Genomic DNA, 22957 nt, shown 5'->3' on the forward strand with positions numbered 1-22957 from the left:
AACAGTATGTGAACCAAGTAGGGCCCTGTACAGCTCCTGGGCACACAAGCCTTCCTGGGTCCTCCATTTCTTGTTTTTAGGAATAAGCTTCAGCCTCCAGGACCTTCCCTGAATTCCAAAGGCCAGTGGCTAATCAGGGAAGGGAGGGGATGCAGAGAACAGGGAGGAGCAGTCAAGAGACAATAATGCAACTTTGGGGCAGGATCCTGGTTTTTCCTCAAGGAATATGTGTAACAACATCTTTAAGGAGTTCCCTTCTTGGTGCAGTGGAAACAAATCGACTAGAACCATGAGGTTGTGGGTTCAATCCCTGGCCTGCTCAGTGGGTCAAGGATCCATGTTTCCGTGAACTGTGGTGTAGGTCACAGATGTGGCTCGGATCCTGCCTTGCTGTGGCTGTGGTATAAGCTGGCGGCTGCAGCTCCAATTAGACCCCTAGCCTGGGAAACTCCTCATGCCGTGAGTATGGCCCTAAAAAGCAAAAAAAAAACAAAAAACAAAAAATCATCTTTAAGACTTTTAGCAGAACTAAAACCCCCAACAAATGGAAGAATTACTTGATGAAGCAACCTTCATTCCAGGGAGAAGGACCACCAGAAACCAGCCCCGGGGGCCACTAAACACCAGCTGCCAGTTTGAAAGACAATACAAGCTTGCCTCTACCTAGATCCTTACCTACAGTCCTATTTTTCCACTGCCCACGCTAAAACTCCCCCTAATCTCTCCCAAGGGAGGCACAGTCTTTAAGGCATTAGCCTGCTATGGCCCCCTTTGCTTGGCAAAGCAATAAAGCTATCTTTTTCTCTTTCACCCAAAATTCTGCCTCCACCTTTCTATTCAGCAATGGCAGACAGAGGCCAGAGCTTCGGCAACAGTACGAGTGGGGAAAGGGGAGGGTATAAGCCAAAAAACCTAAAAGCAAGTCCCTTGCTTACATGGTTAAAACACCAAGATTTGCCAGTTTCACTTGCAGATCAAGATCATTGAAACATTTGATAATAGGCCAAGGTCAATCAACCAGGAGTATGTTTCCCTTCTGATCATGCCTTTTTAGGAAACGTAAAAATTAATTTTCTCACATTACCCTAGAAAGGATTTAAAAAAGAAGGCTTTTGAACAGTTTAGGTAAGCATACCTGGAAGTAAGGGGAAAAAAGGGGTGTTCAATAAGCACATTCTAAAGGATATGAAGAGCCTAATAAAAATAATTGAGGATATTTGTTATGAGGCAGAATAATAACTCAGGTAGTCAGTGCAGGAGCCTGTGCTTCGATGCATCCTTTGCTATGGCCAATGGTTTGGCTTAAGGGCTCCTGGGAGTAACATCCCCACAGGACTTGTTTACTATTGCAAGTGTACCTACACCCAGGTGGACATTAATCCCTAATCCCCTGTGACTTGGTTTATGGAAGAAAAGGGCAAAGAAACCATCAAAAAACTTACAGGACATTTCCACCCTACGACCCCTATTGGACAAGGACTGATCTAGGTAACTGGGCAAGGCCAATGGGAAAAAACATCTTTCTGGACCCCACGTTGGTACCCCCTCCATCTTTAAGATGTAAAAGCCCCTGTAAGACAATAGGGAGTGGGGGCTCTTCTCCCTCCTCCCAGCAGCCCTGGGAGCTATTTGCTTTCCTGTAATAAAGGCTTTGGTTGCTTGCTGCCTGTGTGTTCACAGAGTTCATTCTTTGCATGAATGAGAACCAGATTCCGGTAACATCTTTCGGGCATCGGTTAGCCCCCAGACTTTAGAGTTTTGTGAAGTGAAGCATGGCATCTGCCATCAGCCTCTACGTGAGTAAAACAGAAGCCACTGCAGCTGCGGACCCGCAGCACCCCCCTTGTGGTGCTCAGGGTGGAGACCAGGAGGGAGGCACTCTGTGCTCTGGGAAAACTGGACAAATGGACCTTCAGAGAGAAGATTTTATGAACCCAATTCTTGCATCTCCTCATGCCTAGAAAAACACTAAAATCCGTCAACGATGACTCATATCTTCAGGAGACCAGCAGAAATCATCTCTAAGATATGTGCATGGCTGCAGGCACCACCCCCCTTCACTTTTATTTATGACTTATATCTTGATAGTTTCCCTCTCCCCTTTGGGGCTGTATTTCAGAACTATCTGAAATAATGCCTCCTGGGCTGTAGTTAGTGGGCAAAACAAAAGATGTCAGGGTCACCTGTGAGAAGAGCCACTCCCCAGGGTGGGCCAAGGAGCCCTGAGGGAACTCAGGAAGGCACATCAAAGGCGTGATTCCAGTAAGCCCAGACCTTTCAGTCTTCATAGAAATGGTCTCCTGTCAATCTGGTTATCTGTACATCTTTTGTTCCTACTACCTTCCCATGGTTGCAAAACTCACACATTCTAGCTCCCCCCCTCGCAGCCTCCTCGGATCGGGTTCTCGAAGCTACCTGAGATGCTGTCTCCTGGGCTTAAATCCTAATTTCACCCCACACAAAGCTTAATTCTCAACTTTCGGGTTGTATTTTTTTAGGCGACAGTTTCCTGTCCCCACCTCCTTCTGTCATCAGAAATTGAGACTGCTCTCCAAAGAGGAGAGCTGATAACAAGAAGTCAAAGGGATACCTATCAGAGAAACAACAACATTTTAACTTGAAAACTGCCCAAGGACACATCGTGTTTGTCTTACTGATAGGGAATGGAGTAGGCACAGGTAGTTGCAGAAGTCCCAATAAAGGATCTTAGATAGAGAGGGAAATCTAGGGGGATATTGGGAGATCACTGTAAGTTAATAAATTGCTGGAAAAAGCCATCAGAATGAGGCAGGTTTGCTCGCCTAGTGGAGGCAGGAGACATTGGTGGGGGATGGGCTGAGGTCTGCCTTTGGAGTCAGACCAAGGGCAGGAGTTTGAGGACTGCCCTTCTTCTGATTTGAATACACACCTTAAGGGATACTAAAGAGGAGCTACTGCTCAAAGAAGGAGGAAGAGGTGATCTTTTCCGCCCCCACTCCCCTTGGATGATAAAACTGTAGCCCACTGGATCCTCGGGGTAGAGCTTCCGTGCCTGCCTGCTTCATCTCTTAAAAGTAAATCTATTTCTTGCCTATCTCTTTGTCTCTCGCTGAATTCCTTCTTCTGGGACACATGAAGAACCTAAACCTCAGTGAGTCCAGACACTGGGTGAGTGATTCTAATTTAAAACCATGGGTTCAAGTCCCAATCTGGGTTTTGGCTGGATTCAATTTGCAGCATATGAGTTCAAGTTCCACTCTGTGTTCTGGCTACATTCAGGCCATTAACGCTGTCAGTTTCATTACCACATGCAGGCTGTACTCCAACTTTATGGCAATGGAGAGGAAGTGTATGTGTACCTTATTACCAGAGCCAGAGACACTAAGCACTGAAATATTACTGGGAAGAGCCCCTGTCTCATAGGGAATTCCAAATGAAAAGCAATACCAAGCTATAAAACACAAATGTACATGTATGTTAAAATACAAGTAGCTTCCAGGTTAAAAGAAATAAAAACTTCCCCTAATAAGAACTCCTCAAATCATACCAAACTGTTAGCACTAATTAAATGTGTATATCATACTCCAGCTATAAGGAAAAAAACTCACCCATAAGCAACTCCAGCTATGGTGCACTTCTTAAACTGCATTACATTGCATGTCAAAGTACCAGTTTTGTCAGAAAATATGTATTTTACCTAAAAAAAAGTTTAACATTTCTCATTAAAATTTTAGAAGTCTTTTAAAGCCAGTCTTTTATAGAAAGGGGAAAAAAAAACCCTTACATTATTCTTTTCATCAATTTTGTTACATCGTAGGGGCACAAAGAATGCTATTAACTGACTACTTTCTGTACATCATTAAAGAATAATTTCATTCATTTCTCTTAACATTTTAGCAATGAATCACATATGAAAACTAAAGTCTCTCAAGGTATCAGAAAAACTACACTCATATAGAATCTGTCTTCATATGGTCTGAATTTCCACTAGAAGTACCACTAAAGCTACTTAACATATACAGAGCATAATCGTCTATAAACATTTCTCAACATAACAAACATAGGAATTTGCTATAGCATGGAATTAAAATTAACTTCACATAACATCTGAATTGGTACGAAAAAGATAATTCTGGCTTAAATGCTACTTAAAGCAAATGGCAATGGTGCAAAAAAGAATTCTTTCTCAGCTAGTATGTGTGAATGAATTATAAATATATACATACCTGTCAATATGGTATGAACTATAAATCTGAAATTCCTGTTTAACTTACACAATTCACTGATACACTTTACTTTCTCCTTCCTTTTTGGATAAAAGCTATGAACAATTTTAATACCAGGAGTTTGTAACTCAATAACAGTCAATACTTTACATACTAGTCAGATTATATACTGAAGGACATCCCTCTGTGTGATATCCTGAGAACAAAATATGCTTTAAATGTTCATTCACTAAAAACGAAAATTGATAGGTACTAACATGTATTTAGGCCAATCAATCAAAAAATGGAAAATTAGGAGCTGTCAATTTATCTGAAGTTGCCACATAGGGCAGAATTTATACCAAATCTTGACTTCCAATTCAACCTCTCAATAAGAAATGTAATTTACCTGGCCAAGTTCCTCATTCAGATTAGATGTTCGAGCCATAGCAGCAGTATCTGTGGGTTCATAGTGCATGTCAAGATCCTTTAAAAAAAAAAAAAAAAGAAATCATTGACTATAGTTGGTAATGAGAGATTGAACACAATTTTATTTAATTGGTGAGTTATGTATGTAACTCTCACCTCTCGCCACCCCCATACCACTTCAGTTGATTTCCTATAAAGTACTCCATACAGAATATCCTATTTTACAGCAAGGGCAGAACAACGTGGTAGTTAGAGCCTATCTCTGGAATCAGGCAATCCTGGTTTACTATCACTCCACTGTTTCTAGATAGGTGACCTGTTGGAGGCATGACTATGCGACGTGACAAAGAATGGAAAGAAAAGACTGGCGCCACAGTATAGAGGTCAGTCTATACTTTACAAAGTCTTGTGACTCTCTCATGACCTTGAGGCAAAAGGAATGAGAACAACATCAAAGAATGGCATCTTGAAAACAAGATTGCTGAAGCACTGATGTTGCTGATGGAAAACCATCTGCTCTGATATTCTCAGGACTGGAGCCTTGGGGATTTTGGGAGAGGCCATAGATGACTTGAAGCAAACAACAAATTACGGCCTGGGAGGGCTAAAGCATTTATGATTACTTTATGTGCTTAGGAATGCCTGTCCTAGCCTGTCTTGCTTCCAATCTGTTTGAAGTAAAATACCGATATATCCCCTGCACATACAAGGAAGTAGAAAATAGTAAGTAAAAACCATGAATTGGCTCAGAGGGTTGCTATGGCCTCTTGAAGGCGGTAGCCCCCTGATCCCCACTCTATTTCTTTGTCTCTTTCTTCTTATTTCTGCAGCACCACTGACTTCGGGACCTGGGTTGACAAGCAGGCCTTGTCAGTGACCTATTATTATAAGGATTAAATAAGATAATGTATATGAAGTGCTTCCTGCAGTGTCGACACAATGCTTCGTGTGAGCTAAGATAACAGCAACTCAACAGTGCTCCAATAACTAAGACTTTAAACCTCTGGAAAAATTACCTAGAAAAGGCTGTTGAGTTGTAGATGCCTTGTTTTAAGAGGAATAGTAAACAAATGGGCAATGTGGATTAATGAGGATTAACTTGGAAATCACATCAAATGAAAAACATAAAGAGACAGACGGATGATATTTAGTTCTATTTACTTGGGGCGCAGGGACACGAGAAGAAGAGGCATGATAGCTAAGTTCGAATATTTTGCAAGGCTGTCATTTGCAAACAAGATTAGACATTTTCATAAAAGATCTACTGGAAGAACCAGAATCAAAGAGAGGCAGTTGCTAATCTCATTTTCACACAGAAAGAAGCTGCCTGGTAAGGGAAGATGTGTCAGGGAATGCTAGAAAATCTCTGGATGTTAGAAAGGCAGTTGAAAAGCATAAGCCTCCTGGGTTCATCCAACACTAAAATTACATTATTATTTGAAGCAAATATTACTTCTGAAAAATCTAAGTAAAAAATAAATGACTGACTAGTTTTTTAATATTCATAGTGAGTTATTATTTCTATAAGTGGAAAACCTTCCATAAATTTTAACCGTATTGAGAGATTATCATCTTATTTTATGAATTTAGATTGATGGTTGAAATGGATCATTTACCATGGAAAGAAAACAAAGAGTTGCAAAAGTAGCATATTTTAAAAAATCCTAGTGTTGTGTGCATTGAAAATTTTCAAATATCGTATGCTATCACTTATATGTGGAATCTAAAATATGGCACAGATGAGCCTATCGACAAAACAGAAAAGACTCACAGAGATGGAGAACAGACTTGAGGTTGCCAAGGAGGAAGGGAGGGAGTGGGATGGACTGGGAATTTGGGATTAGTAGATACAAACTACTACATTTAGAATAGATAAGCAATGAGGTCCTACTGTACAGCACAGGGAACTATATCCAATCACTTGTAATAGAACATGATGGAAGATAATGTGAGAAGAGTGTCTATATATATATATGTATGACTGATTTTGCTGTACAGCAGAAATTGATGGAACATTATAAATCAATCATAACAAAAATTTTTTTAAATTCAAAGACCAGAATTTCTCAGAATAAAGAAGAAAATTAAACTTACTGAGAAATTTGGCTTAAAGACTTAATTTACATAAATTCATTCATTTTAACTTTGGTAAAAATAACTGAAATTTAACTGAAGAAGAATAATATATTTTAGAAGTGGGACATTGAGGAAACAGATGTCCAGCATACTCTTCCAAGTTTAAAAAAATTAAGAATAAAAATTCAAGCCAGTCTTAATTATTTACAGTATTGAAAAATAAACCACATGGGTGTATAAAACATGACAGCCTGGTTGTTACAAGTCTCGAATATGGTATTATTTCTACAGGGCTCAATTATTTTGAAGCTCTCTGCTCTGTCTCGAGAGTCCTTTGATCCATATAACCACTTGGAGATGCGGGTAACGCATGTTCTATTACTCCCACGTGATTGTCCAAGAAAATACGTCTCAAAGAAGTCAAGTGGCTCAGCAAAGTTCACACAGTGAGGAAATTACAGAATTAGAACTAAAATCAGGTATCTTAACTCTAAACTCTAAATAGATCTCTTTTTCCCCAAGACCCCTACGGAACCAAAACTAGGTTTCCTCAAATTATAGACCTATTTTCTCTTGCATGTCTGGTCTGCAAATGCATGTGATCCTGAGATGAGAGACTTTCTTATGATCTTCACATGTCACATGTATTATATTAGGCACACAAATATTTTGAAATGTTGTTTTATAGTCAATAAAAAGCAAGACAGAATTAAGATTTTTTTTTCTCAAAATCAAAAGACCCTATCAAGGAAAGAAGACAAAATGTATGTGTAGTGTAATGGAAAAGTCATAATAATAAGGAATAAGTCATATTTACCCAATTTATGAAGTATGCCTGGGTAAATTTCACCACTTCTAATGTAACCAACAAGCTGATGGGAATGAGATTATTGAAAAGGATAATGAAGGTCAAGAAATTCAGTCCAAAATTATTGGCACCACCATCTGTTGGGGGAGGTAAGAAGAAAGTCATTTACAGTTATATGTTTTACTTGCACTGACCAAACATTAGTGTCACAAGAATTTTCCCTATTATACAGTATATCTGGAAAGTTTGGGAGGAATACTGTGCTGATAACACATCCTTATTCTCAAATACATTCTTTAAGATGGAACAGCCCTATTGGTGTCCCACACCTTGTTTATCCTATTAAGAACTGCATTATGGCACTAAAAAGAGAAAGTACCACCAAGTATTTCAAATCCATTCCAAACACGATGTTTAGAAATATGAGCAGGAGAACTGAGGGTTTATAAATGTAAAATCTCACTTGGGTAGAACAGAATCACTTCTACATAAAATTTTGAAAAACATTTCCAGTTTGAAGTCTGTCTTAAGCAGAGAAACAAAGCAATAGCAGCAAAACCAACCCAAATGGCAAAAACAATATAGTGCTGAACCCTAGGCAAATTCTGCCCTAGGTAAATTATATTCTTTCTCTTCATTAATGTAATAATAGTTCTCATGTTGACATAGCAAACCAATGACACTTAAAAAAAAAAAAAGCACCTTGGATGCAAAGCTAAATCAATATATAAAAACAGCTGAAAAAATAGTTTTGATATAAAATTTGACTAGAATTTGTTTTCACACACTTGGAAATTACTTATTGGTTTGGTGCTCATCAGAAGGAAATGTAAACTTACTTCCCAGAAATATTCGGTAAAAAGATAAATGCTCCAAAAGGAAACTGCTTAAACACTTTCCCTAACAAGATGATCATCAACCCCGACTTCAATGCATTCATAAATCTGAATGAAAGTCACTTCGTACATTTAAAAAACATGCAAAATACTTTTTGGTGCTCTAAGTATACTCGATCTGCTTTCTTTACATAGCCACGTCACTATTTGTGTCAAAATATTTTAAAAGAATACATTAATAAAATTAAAATAACATGAATAAAACAACATTTTACACTACTTTGGAGTGCTCCCTATATTTTTAAGATGTTGAAATTTTAGAGATGCTAGCATTTCACTTACTTTTGCTGGAAACTGCATGGGAAACTAAAGATTAAATGCCCAGTTATCCTGGCAACAAGTCTTTCTTTTCAGAAATGGGAAACGCCAAGGTCATTTGCAAAATACATATTTCAAAGACAGAAAAAAAATAAGTCCAATAAGCACTTGAATGCTCACAGTTTAGATTGAGATACCAGTCCTTTCCAGAATGTCTTCGATTCCAAATGGCTGCGCCCACCGAACAGACAAGAGACATGGCAATCAAGATACAAAACAAAATCAAAATTTGTACATTTGTAATCCGTTCTACATTTGAGAGTTTAAGGGGTGGACTTGTTGAATTCTGCAAAAGAAATGAAAAATGTGTAATAAGAAATGTGTACCAAGGATTTAGTAATATGTATCCAGTACGGGGGTCAGGTTGACAAAGAAGTCGCCACTCAAAATCTAGACATGGGTCAACACATGAAAATTATGTGGCAAATAGTTATAGATGCAATAAGCTGTCAAAGTGAACCACCTCTTCTCTATACTGTCTCACACCATCCTTTTTCTCGGATGTAAAACAATAGGAAAGAAGAGAAGGACATTTTTGTAGACACAGCTTTTGCTTGTGGCAGGAAGACGAACGATGCCTTGTTTGACTACGTAAGTAAACAGGGTAGACTAGAGCATCTAGCATCTCAGCTCTGGAAAAGAGGCAGAGAAGGTGGCCTGGGCACCCACAGCAGAGAACTGGACATTCCAAACTGTGAAGGCAACCTTTAAAGGATCTCTGGCTTCCAGATTTCTGGTGGCATTTAGTAGATGTTTTATTAAATACAGCAGCAGTCAAAGTAGTGCTGGCTATCAGAGGCAAGTTTCTTAGCTAAACTTAATGATTAAAAAGTGATGATGCTAGATCTTTGCTAACAAAGCATCATAGAACAGAAACGTAAATGTCAAAATCAATACAAAATGATGACATAGAATTTATAGAACAGTTAGGGGTAGAATCGTTAACAGCAGTCCTGCTTGCCTACTGATGACATCTTTGTGCCTTTACAATGTAAAAAGTTATTGGTCCTTAGAGCAGATTTTCATTTAACATCTTAACACTGAATTTCCCACACCCATCCAACCACTGAACACTCATGATATTATAATGGAGAGAAGGGCATCCACAGGCAATGTAAACATTACAAGTGCTAGGATTAAAGTTGATTAAAAACAGCTTAGCATAAAAACTGCTGTGTAAAGTAGTCAACATTTGACTCACGAGTTCTTTTAATTTTATAGAAAAATAAAGAGAAGTTCTAAAATGTGACTACTGTATTAAATACAATTCAAATACTTTAATGCAGAGCACTCACTCACTGTTACACAAACAATTTGTCCCAATTATTGCTCTAGTCAGCAAATGCTTCCAATGGACCACTATACAAAATCATTAGGTGTTCATGTTGGTGATGTCAGTGGAACTTTCTAGTGTTCCTGCTTGGAGTGAGCCATTTCACAGCCCCATTCACCAAAGAATGAGATTCTGGATGTAGCGTGTGGCGCTCAAGGATCTGTGACAGATGGCCTGTTATGTTTGCGACTATAGCACCGAGAGCTACTAAGAGTACATTTTTCAAAGACGTAGATCCAAACGGTTTTCACAGATAAAAATCCCACCTGCATCAGCTTGGTGTCGTGTCCAGTGTAGACAACTATTCCGTGAACCCACTGTGTGTTTCTCAATTGAGCGCCTCGAAGAAGAATCTGATCTGCTCCCAGGGGGACAGTGCTATGACAGATCACATGGACATTAGAAACGACACTTTCCCAAGTTTCAGAACTCTATAGTCACCATATAGTTCCAAGAAAGGTTCTGTTGTGAAGATAACCCTTCTCACATTTACTTTATTTTTATTTATTTTTGCCTTTTTAGGATCATACCTGCTGCATATGGAGGTTCCCAGGCTAGGGGTCTAATTGGGGCTGCATCTGCTGGCCTAGGCCACAGCCACAGCAACTTGGGATCTGAGCCGCCTCTGTGACCTACACCACAGCTCATGGCAACACCAGGTCCTTAACTCACTAGGGGCCAGGGATCGAACCTGCATCCTCATGGATACTAGTCAGATTCGTTTCCACTGAGCCACAACGGGAAGTCCTGCTTTATTTTTAGAAGAGTCATTATTTTCCTACCAAGAAGAATAATTTTCATACATGAGGACAGCCGGAGGGAAGCGTTTCCATTGCTTCCCCTTACCACCAAACCAGTAACTTCCTAAAACTTCATTGTCCAACTCGGTAGGCAACACTATGGAATTCACAGGCTAATTCTCAAACCTGTGAAGATGTCTTCTAACTTAGTAAGTACACATATGTTTCTGAGATATTTGGACGTGGTGACATTAGGGATCTGTTCCCCTTCCTCCACCTTCCTTTAAATTAAAAATAGCTTTGTACACAATAAAGTTCAAAAGGAGTTCCTGTTGTGGCACAGTGGTTAACAAATCTGACTAGGAAAATGAGGTTGCAGGTTCAATCCCTGGCCTCACTCAGTGGGTTAAGGATCTGGTGTTGCCGTGAGCTGTGGTATAGATCGCAGACTTGGCTCAGATTCCTCATTGCTGTGGCTCTGGCATAGGCCAGCGGCCACAGCTCCGATTAAACCCCTAGCCTGGGAACCTCCATTGCCGCGGGAAGTGGCCCTAGAAAAAGCAAAAAGACAAAAAAATAAAAAATAATAAAAAATAAAAAAAAATAACAATAAAGGTTCAAAAAATCACAAGATGATACATACACAGATCTCATCATATACTTGCATTGCCGTCCCTACCCTCCAGAGATTAAGACTGTATTAAAATCTCCAGGACATGTGTTTTATTGTACTGAAGATTAATTTTCCAAGAACTGTGAATACATTTCCAATAGTGGTAATCTTTGAAAAGTCTTAAATGTCCCTCTGAAATGACAGCAAACTAAGACTCTCCATTCCATATCATTTTAACCACATTTTTCATGAAAAAAAGCCAGTTCTTCTCTCATAGACCTACCAGAAGAGTGCGAACTGTCACAAAGATTGTGGGACTTATGATGGAAATCTACCTTATTCATTTAATGGCTCAAGATTCCTAGTACTAATTCTTCATTTTACTGATAAAATAAGCAAAAAAGTCAAATATAGAGAAAAACTAAAAAAAAAAAAAAAAGAAAGAAAATTTCCAGAAAAAGCAGGAAGCGACTCCACCAAGAAAGATCTCCAGAAACACAGAATTTATGTGTCAGAGGAGGCGAAGCAAGATAGAAGCTTTCATCTCTGATGGGCTTTTATAATCTAACAGGTGTCTAAGCCAGTAGTAGCTTGGGCCTGAAACCTTCTTCTAAGACCTACACAAATGTCACTGGCTCAGGTGAAATCAATCCAGACAGGTGCATAATAACAACACCTAAAATCTTCCAAGGAGAGGCGTTCCTATTGTGACACAGCAGAAATGCATCCCACAGTAACCATGAGGTTGTGGGTTCAATCCCTGGCCTTGCTCAGTATGTTAAGGATCATCGTTGCCATGAGCTGTGGTGTAGGTCGCAGATATGGCTCAGATCCTGCGTTGCTATGGCTGTGGTGTAGGCCAGCAGCTATTGCTCCAATTTGACCCTTACCTGGGAACCTCCAAATGTTGCAAGTGTGGCCCTAAAAACCAAAAAAACAAAAAAAAAAAACTCCCAAAAAACCTTCCAATGAACTGAGTAAATCCTTAGAATTGGTGTATTCCAATATATTCCAATTTAGAAGAACACAGCGACCATAACTCGCATTCTTCATGCACAACATGCCTTTCAGACCCATCTAGAAGGGAACCCCTCAAGTATATGTCTCAAGATTTTGGGTTCACTGGTGTTGTCACTGCTGTGGCACAGCTTCAATCCTTGGCCTGGGAACTTCTGCACATCACAAGTGTGACCAAAAAAAAAAGCTCTTGAGAAGCTGCTGGATTAGGTTCTGGGGCACACGGGCCCCAACCACCTCTCATATATCCATGAGGTATAACACGGTAACTGTCACCTCAGCATTTGCGGTGTGGATTGATGGGAATTAGGTACAAACTCTTCAAAAGCAAAAAATACTACTTTTCAAAGACAAGGACCCAATAAGAATTAGTTATTCGTTTCCACTGGAGCTGGAATTCCAAAATTTCTGGCAGTAGTCAATGACTCTCAACCTCAGTGGAATCCAAGTACATTCATTCCAAACTAAGGGGCTCCAAGAATACTGGGTAATTACGGTAAAAGTCAAATGTGCTACAAGCACAAAGATACCGAATACCTGTTGCCACCTTTCACATATATTGACGCCTATGATATAAATCCTATCTGTCTCCCAAATCTTGGCACCCTCACAAAGCTTCTCCTTCATGCTGTGGATTTGCTTGGCATCGATTTGATGGGGAACCGATAAGAAATGGAACCTGGCCAGTTAGGAATGTCAGACTCGAGAAACATTACTTGTATAAATGGCCAAATCTATGATTAGTCTATAACTGTATGTTCATGGAAAGAGCACTCTGTGAAACATTTAGAACAATATATAATTCTGGGTTTTTTTTTTTTTTTGGTCTTTTAGGCCACGCCCACAGCATATGGAGGTTCCCAGGCTAGGGGTCTAATCGGAGCTACAGCTGCCGGCCTACGCCACAACCACGGCAACACCAGGTCCTTAGCCCACTGAGCGAGGTGATGGATCGAACCTGCTACCTCATGGTTCCTGGTTGGATCCATTTCTCCTGTGCCACTATGGGAACTCCTGTCTATTTTTCACTTCCTCTTCTTCCAATATATCTCAAACTTGCTCTCATCAGGCTCTGCCTGTCCTAATAGAGTTCAAGGATCTCCACTTGCCAAATCCAAGTGTTAATGCTCAGACTCACTGTACTTGACTTCATTGTACTTGGCCATGAGCAACATGTGACCCACTCTTGTGCCTCCCTTGGCCTTGGTGCGGTTTCTTCATCCTCTCGGGTTCCACTCATGGCCTTAAACATCTGTGCCAACTCCTCCCAAATATATCTCATGAACCTGACTTCTACCCCAACTCCAGGCTTATATATTTTACTGACTCTTTGACACCTCTGTTTGGACACCCTAAACTTACTAAGTCCAAAACTGAACTGCTGATCACTGTACCTCAAAACACACTAATGGATCACCATTCCGCTCAGAATAACACCCTTACAATGGCCCACCAAGCCTTCCTGGTCTGGCCACTATTACATCTCAACCCTTCTTGTGTGACTCTGTTCCTTGGTCCTTCCATTCCAAACCTGCTGGCCTCCCTGACATGCCAGAATTACTCCAGGCACTTTCCCATTTTCGGATGATGGAAGCATACAGCTAATAATTTGCACCAACTCCTCCTTCTGTCAGGAATCCTCTCCCTCCAGGTATTCAAATGGCTGACTTCCTCACACCTCCTCACCTCTGCTTAGATATTAGCTTCTCAATGGAGCAACACTTACTTCTGCTACCACATTAACTCAAAGTGATTCCTTCCTGATCTCTCTTACTCTGTGTGTTTTTTTTCCAATTTTTGTCACTTTCTAAAATGGTATAAAACTTTCTCATGTGTCATTTTATTTTGTCTTTCTGCCCTCCACTTATTGCAAGAGAGTTAGCTCTCAAGGTCAGGCATATTTGTCTGCTCTGTCCATTGCTGTCTCCTTAACATCTGCAACTGGCCTGGCCTGCTGGTTGGGGGTGAATAGATGAGGGAAGAGGCAGGAAATAGGAGGGGAGGGGAGGGAAGGGGGAAGGGCAGGAAGCAGTTGTTAAAAAAATGACTATAGCTCACATAGCCCAGAAAAGTGCATGTGCAAGTGGGATGGACTGGGAATCTGGGGTTAATAGATGAAAACTATTGCCTTTGGAGTGGTAAGCAATGAGATCCTGCTGTATAGCACAGGGAACAATATCTAGTCACTTATGGAGCATGATGGAAGATACTGTGAGAAAAAGAATGTATATATATATATGTGTGTGTGACTGGGTCACTTTGCTGTATAGTAGAAAACTGACATAACGCTATAAACCAACTATGGTGGAAAAGAAATCATTAAAAAAAAAAAAAAAAAAAAGGAAAAGAACATATGCAATTACACAAAGAAGACAAGAAATTGTCCAGCACAGTGAACCCCTTGTGGGTACAGTCTGAAGTCCTTATGGCATCTAGAGATCACAGGAAAGGACCAGGCCATCGAGACCAACAGGTGAGCCTATTCGATTAGTACTCTGGCCAAAGAAGAAGCCACTGAACAATGTGCCAGAAGCTTGGCATATCCCTGAAAATATCCAACTCCCAGCCTGGCGAAACCCTGAGGAAGTCTTTAGCTATACAGTGTATATAGGGTTAAGGGCATTTTCACAAAAGACCTCTGGGCGGAAATAATATGGAAATGCTTCAGAAAAAGGGTTTGAGTGATCAAACTCAGAATACAAGAATGTATGTACCAAGGTCAGCAAAACCCGGCAGCAGAGTGACTTCCATGTTTTAATAAAGACTGATTTTACATACCTGTGTCCATCCAGCCTTATGTTTCCAACGAAATCATAAGATGTCTGTTTGGACTTTCACACTCAATTTTGCCAGAAAGTCTCATCAAACTGTCAATGTCTTTTATATCTGATGTTGCTGGTAAGCCCTGTTTGGAAATTATTAAATAAGCAAATGGTATATTAATAAATAACTTGAGGGTGGGAGGAAGCAGGGAATTCTGAATTCATCCATACCATAAGATCTAAGGGATCCCACTGTTTTGCAAGCAATTATCCCCCTTTTTTTTTTTTTTTTTGTCTTTTTGCCTTTTCTAGGGCCACTTCCTGCTGCATATGGAGGTTCCCAGGATAGGGGTCTAATCAGAGCTGTAGCCGCTGACCTATGCCAGAGCCCCAGCAACGCAGGATCTGACCCGCGTCTGCAACCTACACCACAGCTCACGGCAAAGCCAGATCCTTAACCCACTGAGCAAGGCCAGGGACCGAAGCTGCAACCTCATGGTTCCTAGTCAGATTCCTTAGCCACTGCACCACAACAGGAACTCCGCAGTTATCTCCCTCTTATAAAACACTCTCTTTATGAACCGCTAACTAGGGGTACCTTCCTCTCACTTGAACAGAGAATTTTAGTACAAGGATATGGCAGCTTTTGCAAAAGTTCTAAAGTATCTTAAAGAGACTATAAGTGAGTCTGCAAAGATGTTTTGAAATACATCCTCAAAGAACGGTTTGCTTCCAAAAATAAAATTAATATTATTTAATATTAGTCCATGTAAATCTGTCTGCTGAATCTCAGAAAAGGGAATGCGAAAGAAACAGAATCTCTGCCCAAAGAGAGTAGTTATGTTTTTGTTCTTTTAGTCCACTGAGAAGGAATACTCCAAAACAGTTGGTCCGTCTGGCCAGTGAGATCTGGCTGGAACTGAGTGGCTCTCCTTTCCTGCGGCAGGTTAAGTTCAGGTACTGCGATCACGACCTGCTTCCACCACAACCTGACCTCCCCACATGTCATTTTCACCATTTTGTCTAGAACCCAAGAGAATACATCTTTTTTTTTTTTCCTTTCTTTCTTTTTATGGCTCCTGTGGCATATAGAAGTTCCCTGGGCTGGGGTTGAATAGGAACTGCAGCTGGGGCCTACAGCCAGTCATGCCAGATCTGAGCCACATCTGTGACCTATGCCACAGCTGTGGCAACATCAGATCTTTAACCCACTGAGTGGGGCCAGGGATCAAACATGTAGCCTCACAGAGACAACGTCAGGTCCTTAACCTGCTAAGTCACAATGGGAACTCCCCCAAGAAAATACATTTTAAGTCCCTTTTGAAACTTTAAAAACAAAAACCTTACAGCTCTTTCTGTTAGGAATGGTATGAGAGATAAATACAGAAATCTAACTGGGAGTTCCTGTTGTGGCTCAGCAGGTTCTGAACCTGACTAGTATCCATTAGGATTGGGTTCGATCCCTGGCCTCCCTCAGTGGGTTGAGAATTTGGCACTGCCATGAGCTGTGGTGTAGGTTGCAGATGCAGCTCGGATCCCACGTTGCTGTGGATGTGATGTAGGCAGCTGCAGCTCTGATTCTACCTCTAGCCTGGGAACCTCCAAATGCTGCAGCTGCGGCCTGAAAAAACAAGAAGAAGAAGAAGAGGAAGAGGAAGAAGAGGAAGAAGAGGAGGAAGAGGAGAAAGAGGAGGAAGAGGAAGAAGAAGAAGAAATCTAACCAATTCCTTGAGATATGACTTTAAGAATAGCAATGGAATCTATGGCTTTTCAATATGGCAAAGCCAAATAATTTGGGCCAAGTGAACAGGAAAAAAAAAACTAACACATGTGAAAGCACTTAGAACTACTGATATTATCATTAGTGTTGGCTATTACATAAAATATTAAAAATGTTACAAAATAGTATCTATATGATGGCTCATATTTATTTAGGCAAGTAAAACTGAGTTTTACATAATTTTTATCTATACTAGTTTATAAAACCAATTCATAGTAGCTCAATGAGAAAGTATTTGCAAGTGGGCAAAAATGCTTCAATTCAAGACAACAACACTAAGAAATAAAGCTATAGGGGTTCAGAACAAACCTCCCCAAATGTGCCACTTGAGCATGAGGGATACTCTGAGCTCAAGGCAATGGGGACCCTGTGGGTTTAAGAGAAACTATTTCCCCGACCTAGACTACCTAGAAGGATTTAAATTGGGGATTTTTCCCAGAGAAGGGATACATTTATACTTGTATTTATAAATAGGATAAATACTTAAGCAGCTCCATCCATCGGGCAGGGCAAGCATCTAACTACCAAACATCTGCCCTTCTTCTTAGGATCTTGTGAATGACCCCTGTCCTTGGAAGTCCCAGCTCAGGATGGTATGTACACCTTAGTTATTTAATTTTTTAATTTTTTGCTTTTTTTTTTTTAGGGCCACAGGTGCGGCATATGGAAGTTCCCAGGCTAGGGGTCGAATCAAAGCTGCAGGTGCCAGCCTATACCACAGCCACAGCAACATGGGATCCAAGCCTCATCTTCCACCTGCACCATAGCTCATGGCAAAGCTGGATCCTTAACCCACTGAGTGAGGCCAGGGATCGACCCCGAATCCTCATGGATACTAGTTGGGATCATTATGACTGAGTCACAACAGGAACTCCATATACCTCATTTTATCTCATGTATGTGGGGTTCCCTATATATATGAAATTAAATTTGATTTTCTCCAGTTAATTGGTCTCATGTCAATTTAACTCTTAGATCAGATGGAAGAACCTAGAAGGTCAGAGGAAAGTTTTCTTCCTCCTCAACAAAGCTCTCAATTCCGTGTAATACAAGTCCAATAATTATATAAACCTACATTAGATCTTACCTGTCTAATTTTCAGGTTTGTTTCACCATCTAAGTTGGATGTTTCAATGTAACACATGGCCTGAGGCTCACTGTTGTTTAAAATAGAAAAGCACAAAGACTTAGTGGGGGAAGGAAAGCATAACAATCATAGCTTATTTAAATTATCAGACTCACTGAAGCCTTTCATTCTAAACAAAGCTTTAGTTGCCTAGTTTCTGGATGTCTTTCATTCTAACCACAAAATGCTGTGAGGCAGAACCCATGCATGACAAATCCTGGACCAGCTGTTCAGCCAGAAGGACCCCAAAGCAACTTCCCGACATCAAGTACTGATCTTCAAGATAATGTAAAGAATTAGATTTGTCACATTATACTTAAATTGTTCATCATATAGACACAAGACAGACTATATCTGAAATGTAAAGCAGTTTTGTGTCCAGATATATTTTTAGCTCAGAAATATCAAGTGAGATTTCAAGCTCATAGCCCACATGTAAATTGACTAAGTGGTTGATTAGAAAATTCCAGATTGTTGCTTCTATAAACTTGCATTGACATCTTTCGATTGTATTGTATTGCATCTTTAGAAAAGATGGATAGGATCATATGATCCATATGTTTAATTTTTATGGCTACTTAAAAAAAACTGAATAACAGGCGGAAGATTTATATGATGTGAAGATAAACATGATTTTACAATGAAAGTGGGTAGACACTCTCTTCCCCCTATTTTTTCTGTGGCATTAAAGTTGCTTCAGAGATTCGTGTGGCAGCAAAAGCTAAAACTAAAATGAGCCAACTTGGCTATATCGCTCTTTGACATGAACCTAGAAGATTCAGTCTATGGGTCCCCGCAGCAGGGTTTTGGTCAAGTTTGGTGTGCAGTGGCTGGTCTAAGGGGCCCGTGTGCTCCAATTTTTTCACAGGTAAACACACTTGACTGTCTTATAACCTGCCCCTTCACATTTGCTCAGAAGTATAGACAGGTGAGTTTGCAGCCCAACTGTATAATCTGATCATCAACTATAAGGAAAAGCATCCTGAAGTGAAATCAATTATTATTTTTATATAAGCACTTATATATAAAGCTCAATTAATTATATCAGTAACTATGAATGTAATTAATTTCTGATAAGCATGTGTACTCTAAGAAAGAAATTTCTAAGTCACAAACACCTGGAATTTTCTGATCAACTTCCAATTTTACATGTGTCAAGCAGACTATTTTGAGTTTCAGAAATGAGCATACAGCTTAATTTAATGGCCTGAAGATTTGTGAAAAGTATGAAAATATATAGTCATTAATCAAATATTTTATAGATTCACATTAAAGTAACTTTGCAAGTTCTTCAATTTTTCTCTTCGGGCTTTTTTTTTTTTTTTTTTCCTTCCATAAAGACTGATAATTTTCCCCGACCAGATAAGTTTTTCATTATTCATATTTTCACTCTATCAGTGAAGTAAGGTTTTATTTTTTATTAGTGTCATAACAGTAATTTGGTTTTGGCACTTGCTCCTTCTTTGTAATTTACGTATACATTTGAAACAAAAATGGTTTATAAAATTATAAAACACACCTTCTGAAAATACAGAAGCATGATGACAAACAAATGCTAAATAAACAATGCCAATGCCATATTTTGACTGTAAAATGCATTAAATTTCTCCTGGTCAATATAACCAAAGTCACGTGCATATCAAAATGAGAATAATGTTCTAATTCTATTTTTTTTTTCTCCTAGAACAACTTTTCTAGAGCTTTAAATGCATACGGAGTTAGAAAGTTAAATGGCTGGCGTCTATTTGAAGTGGGGCAAATATACATCCAAATTCAGAATATTCTTAATCCCTAAGACAACTGTTACTAAAGCAATACTTAACAATGCTACTAAGAAGGCAGCAAGAAGTCTCAGATAAGGAATCATGCCAGATAATAAACATTTCAGCAAATAATGATGACATCGAAAACACAAACTATAGAAGGGCAAAGCAGGCTTTTTGATTAGTAAGTGGAAAAATGAAACAAGATGCATATCACAACACAGACACTAGGAGAGACAGCTGAAATTTATCACAGTAACGTGCACTTTGTCACCAGTACAAGTGGGATAAAAACGGATCCCAAAGCATGCAGTACCAAATGTACAACATCCAGCTTTGTGCAGGGGGTCCTCTGTAAACCCTATACAAGCCCAAATTATAGTCATAACTGCTGAAGGGAGTCTATGGAACTTAGAGAAAATTTCAAATACAAAACAAATGTTTAACATTGTAAAAATTTCTCAGTAACAGTCTTTTATGTAAATCTTAATATTGTTCAAAATAATATCCTAGAGAGAGAATAAAGTCAGCCTTAGTATTTAGGCCAGGTGTTAAAGATGAATATATATGAATGGTGTATAGGAAATTAAAGTCTCCCTTTACTGGTGGGCCTCATGGACTCTGACTCCTATTGAAAAAATAGGAGCTGAAGTTGCCCACTTAAGGGACAATCATCATTCAAGAGCATGTTCATAAAAGGCCTTTAAAACCTCTATGAAACATCCATCACCAAGAGGTATAAAGCGTTTGTGTTTTAAAGGAAGAGATAACAGAACTCAACCATCTTTGGGCGCAAACTGTTCTCTGGTGTAGGGTGAGGATCCACGTACACGCATCCTGTACAACTCAGTGGTTCTAACCTTGAGGACAGGCTGATGAGATCTGCTGGGAGATGTTCCCCATTGGTCACTTTCACTATTTCCCCTACTGCCACCTACAGGTCCCAGTTTAAAATAATTAAAACGGAAAAAAAAAATGAATAACAGAGGGGGGAAAAGAAAACAAAACAATGGACAAAAGAGACAGAAAGTTTGAAATTATTATAGAAAATAATACATGTTAATAAAAATGTCTAATGCCAATTTTTTCAAAACTTATTTTGATCAGGTCTAAAGGTACAAGAAAACGGAATATGAAGGGTCACTTACTGGCTTTTAAGCCCAATTTTTAATCTGTGATGCAGAATCTTTTGATTTCTAAAATTTCACTCATAAGCATATCTTAGCAAGTGAAAAACATATTTTTATATTGAGAGCTACTTTATCTTATAGATTTTTCCTCTTTCCAATTCCTCACTCTTATGCCATCTATTGTCTCCACTCCTCCCCAAGAAGAAAAGAAACAATAGTGGAAACTACCTATCAGGCTTTTGAAAAACAAAGTATATACTATTTCTTCCCCTGCAAATATGTTTTAAAAAAAACCCTTATCATTTTCTGATTCCAAAACATTTTCAAAGTTAATTTATCCATTTCTTCTTGACTTTAATGTAAACCTACAAAGACACGGATCTTTGGAAGTTAGAAGTCATGACTGCAGCTTTTTTATTTATTTAATAATTAATAAAGTCTTGGTGATGCATTGTTTTGGAAGGGTAAGCCTTTGAATCCAGGAGAAATTTTTCAGAGAAGATATGAAAACTTTGAAATAGATATGCCAAAATCTCTTTGGAATTAATAGCTTGAGTTGTTTTACTGTATTTTATACTTTCTAAACCCACATATTTATTTTTGTTATATGCTAAAATTTTGGTTTCTTCATTTGAAAATGAAAATCAATAAAATATAGTAACTTTCAACAATGCTCATGCTTCATTTCAAACTAACTCAAGAGAGGCACTATTATTAACTTAAAAAATTCAGAAATTAAAATATTATAAATTGTTGTTTATGCTTTTTGCTAAATGGTGCTCATCTGCCAGTGAAAATCACATTGTCTTATTTTGATAAAGAAGATAATTCCAACCCTGGAAGATATTCTCACCTTGATCTAGACTTTGGCTAAAGTTAGATGATTAAAAATAAGACTTAAAGTCAAAATTCTTCTTTCTGTTAAATCCTGGGTAAAGCTTCTACCTACTTCTTAAGGCTGATATATGTTAAAAAAAAAAACCAAAAACCAATCAATGCAAAAACTCTTTGGGAAGAAAAACTCAGAAACAACCCCCCCCCCAAAAAAAAATCCCTGAAAGTTGGTATTTTGCCACTTGGGTAGAAATATTTAACAGCATAAGGTTTATACTTTACTTTGATTCTATTAAGTAACAAAAACCAACAAATCAGAAAATCTTTCAAAAAATAATCATCTTAAGAGGAAGTTAATCATGGTGGATGTTATATTAAGATATAGAAACGATTTTGATCTACCAATACTTATAATCACTATATATACATACATGTGTGTATATATATATAATTTTTTTTAGGGTAGCACCTGAGGCATATGGAGGTTCCCAGGCTAGGGCTCAAATTGGAGCTGTAGCCACCAGCCTACACCACAGACACAGCATCACCAGATCCGAGCCTCATCTTTGACCTACACCACAACTCATGGCAACACCTGATCCTTAACCCACTGAGCTAGGCCAGGGATTGAACCTGAATCCTCATGGATAGTAGTCAGATTCATTTCTGTGGAGCCATAACAGGAACTCCCAGAATATATTTTTAATGCTGAGAAAATGTATACTATAAACATGTTCCCAACTTTAAGAAATACAAGCATAGACCTTATTGGGATTTTGGATTATATAGAGGCAGATGAAAAATATTTTGAAAACTTTCAACTTAAATTTAAATATAAGTCAAGACAGTGTAGTCAATTATCTTCCTATTTTTGAACATACCAAAAAATGAAAATTTTAATTAATGGTTCAGCATATAGTGGTCTCTATGACAAGTTATATCTCTATGTTAACTTTAATCAGGAAAACATTAATACTTTCTTAAATTGCTGGAATGCTTTCCCATCCTTGAACTTTGTCTTATGACATCCAGATGGTCCATCGTCCAGTACATTTATCAAAATTTTACTTAGTACCACCGAGCGTACATCATCCTGTGGTTAGTCAATCTTAAAACTTAAATGAAAGATTATCAATTTAAACAAAAAG

The 22957-nt window shown here is 38.9% G+C and overlaps 1 protein-coding gene across 1 annotated transcript in view; it reads right to left on the minus strand.

The window, feature by feature from the left end:
* ATP8A1 (ATPase phospholipid transporting 8A1) overlaps window positions 1-22957 on the minus strand; it is a 252807-nt gene that overhangs the window by 163314 nt on the left and 66536 nt on the right. Inside the window, 9 exon segments of the mRNA XM_021101159.1 lie at window positions 3588-3676; window positions 4594-4671; window positions 7507-7634; window positions 8832-8997; window positions 10311-10422; window positions 15193-15232; window positions 15235-15319; window positions 18044-18113; window positions 20706-20779. Coding sequence (XP_020956818.1) covers window positions 3588-3676; window positions 4594-4671; window positions 7507-7634; window positions 8832-8997; window positions 10311-10422; window positions 15193-15232; window positions 15235-15319; window positions 18044-18113; window positions 20706-20779 — 842 coding nt within the window.

This window comes from Sus scrofa, chromosome 8 (genome assembly GCF_000003025.6).
Source record: "Sus scrofa isolate TJ Tabasco breed Duroc chromosome 8, Sscrofa11.1, whole genome shotgun sequence".
NCBI lineage: Eukaryota > Metazoa > Chordata > Mammalia > Artiodactyla > Suidae > Sus > Sus scrofa.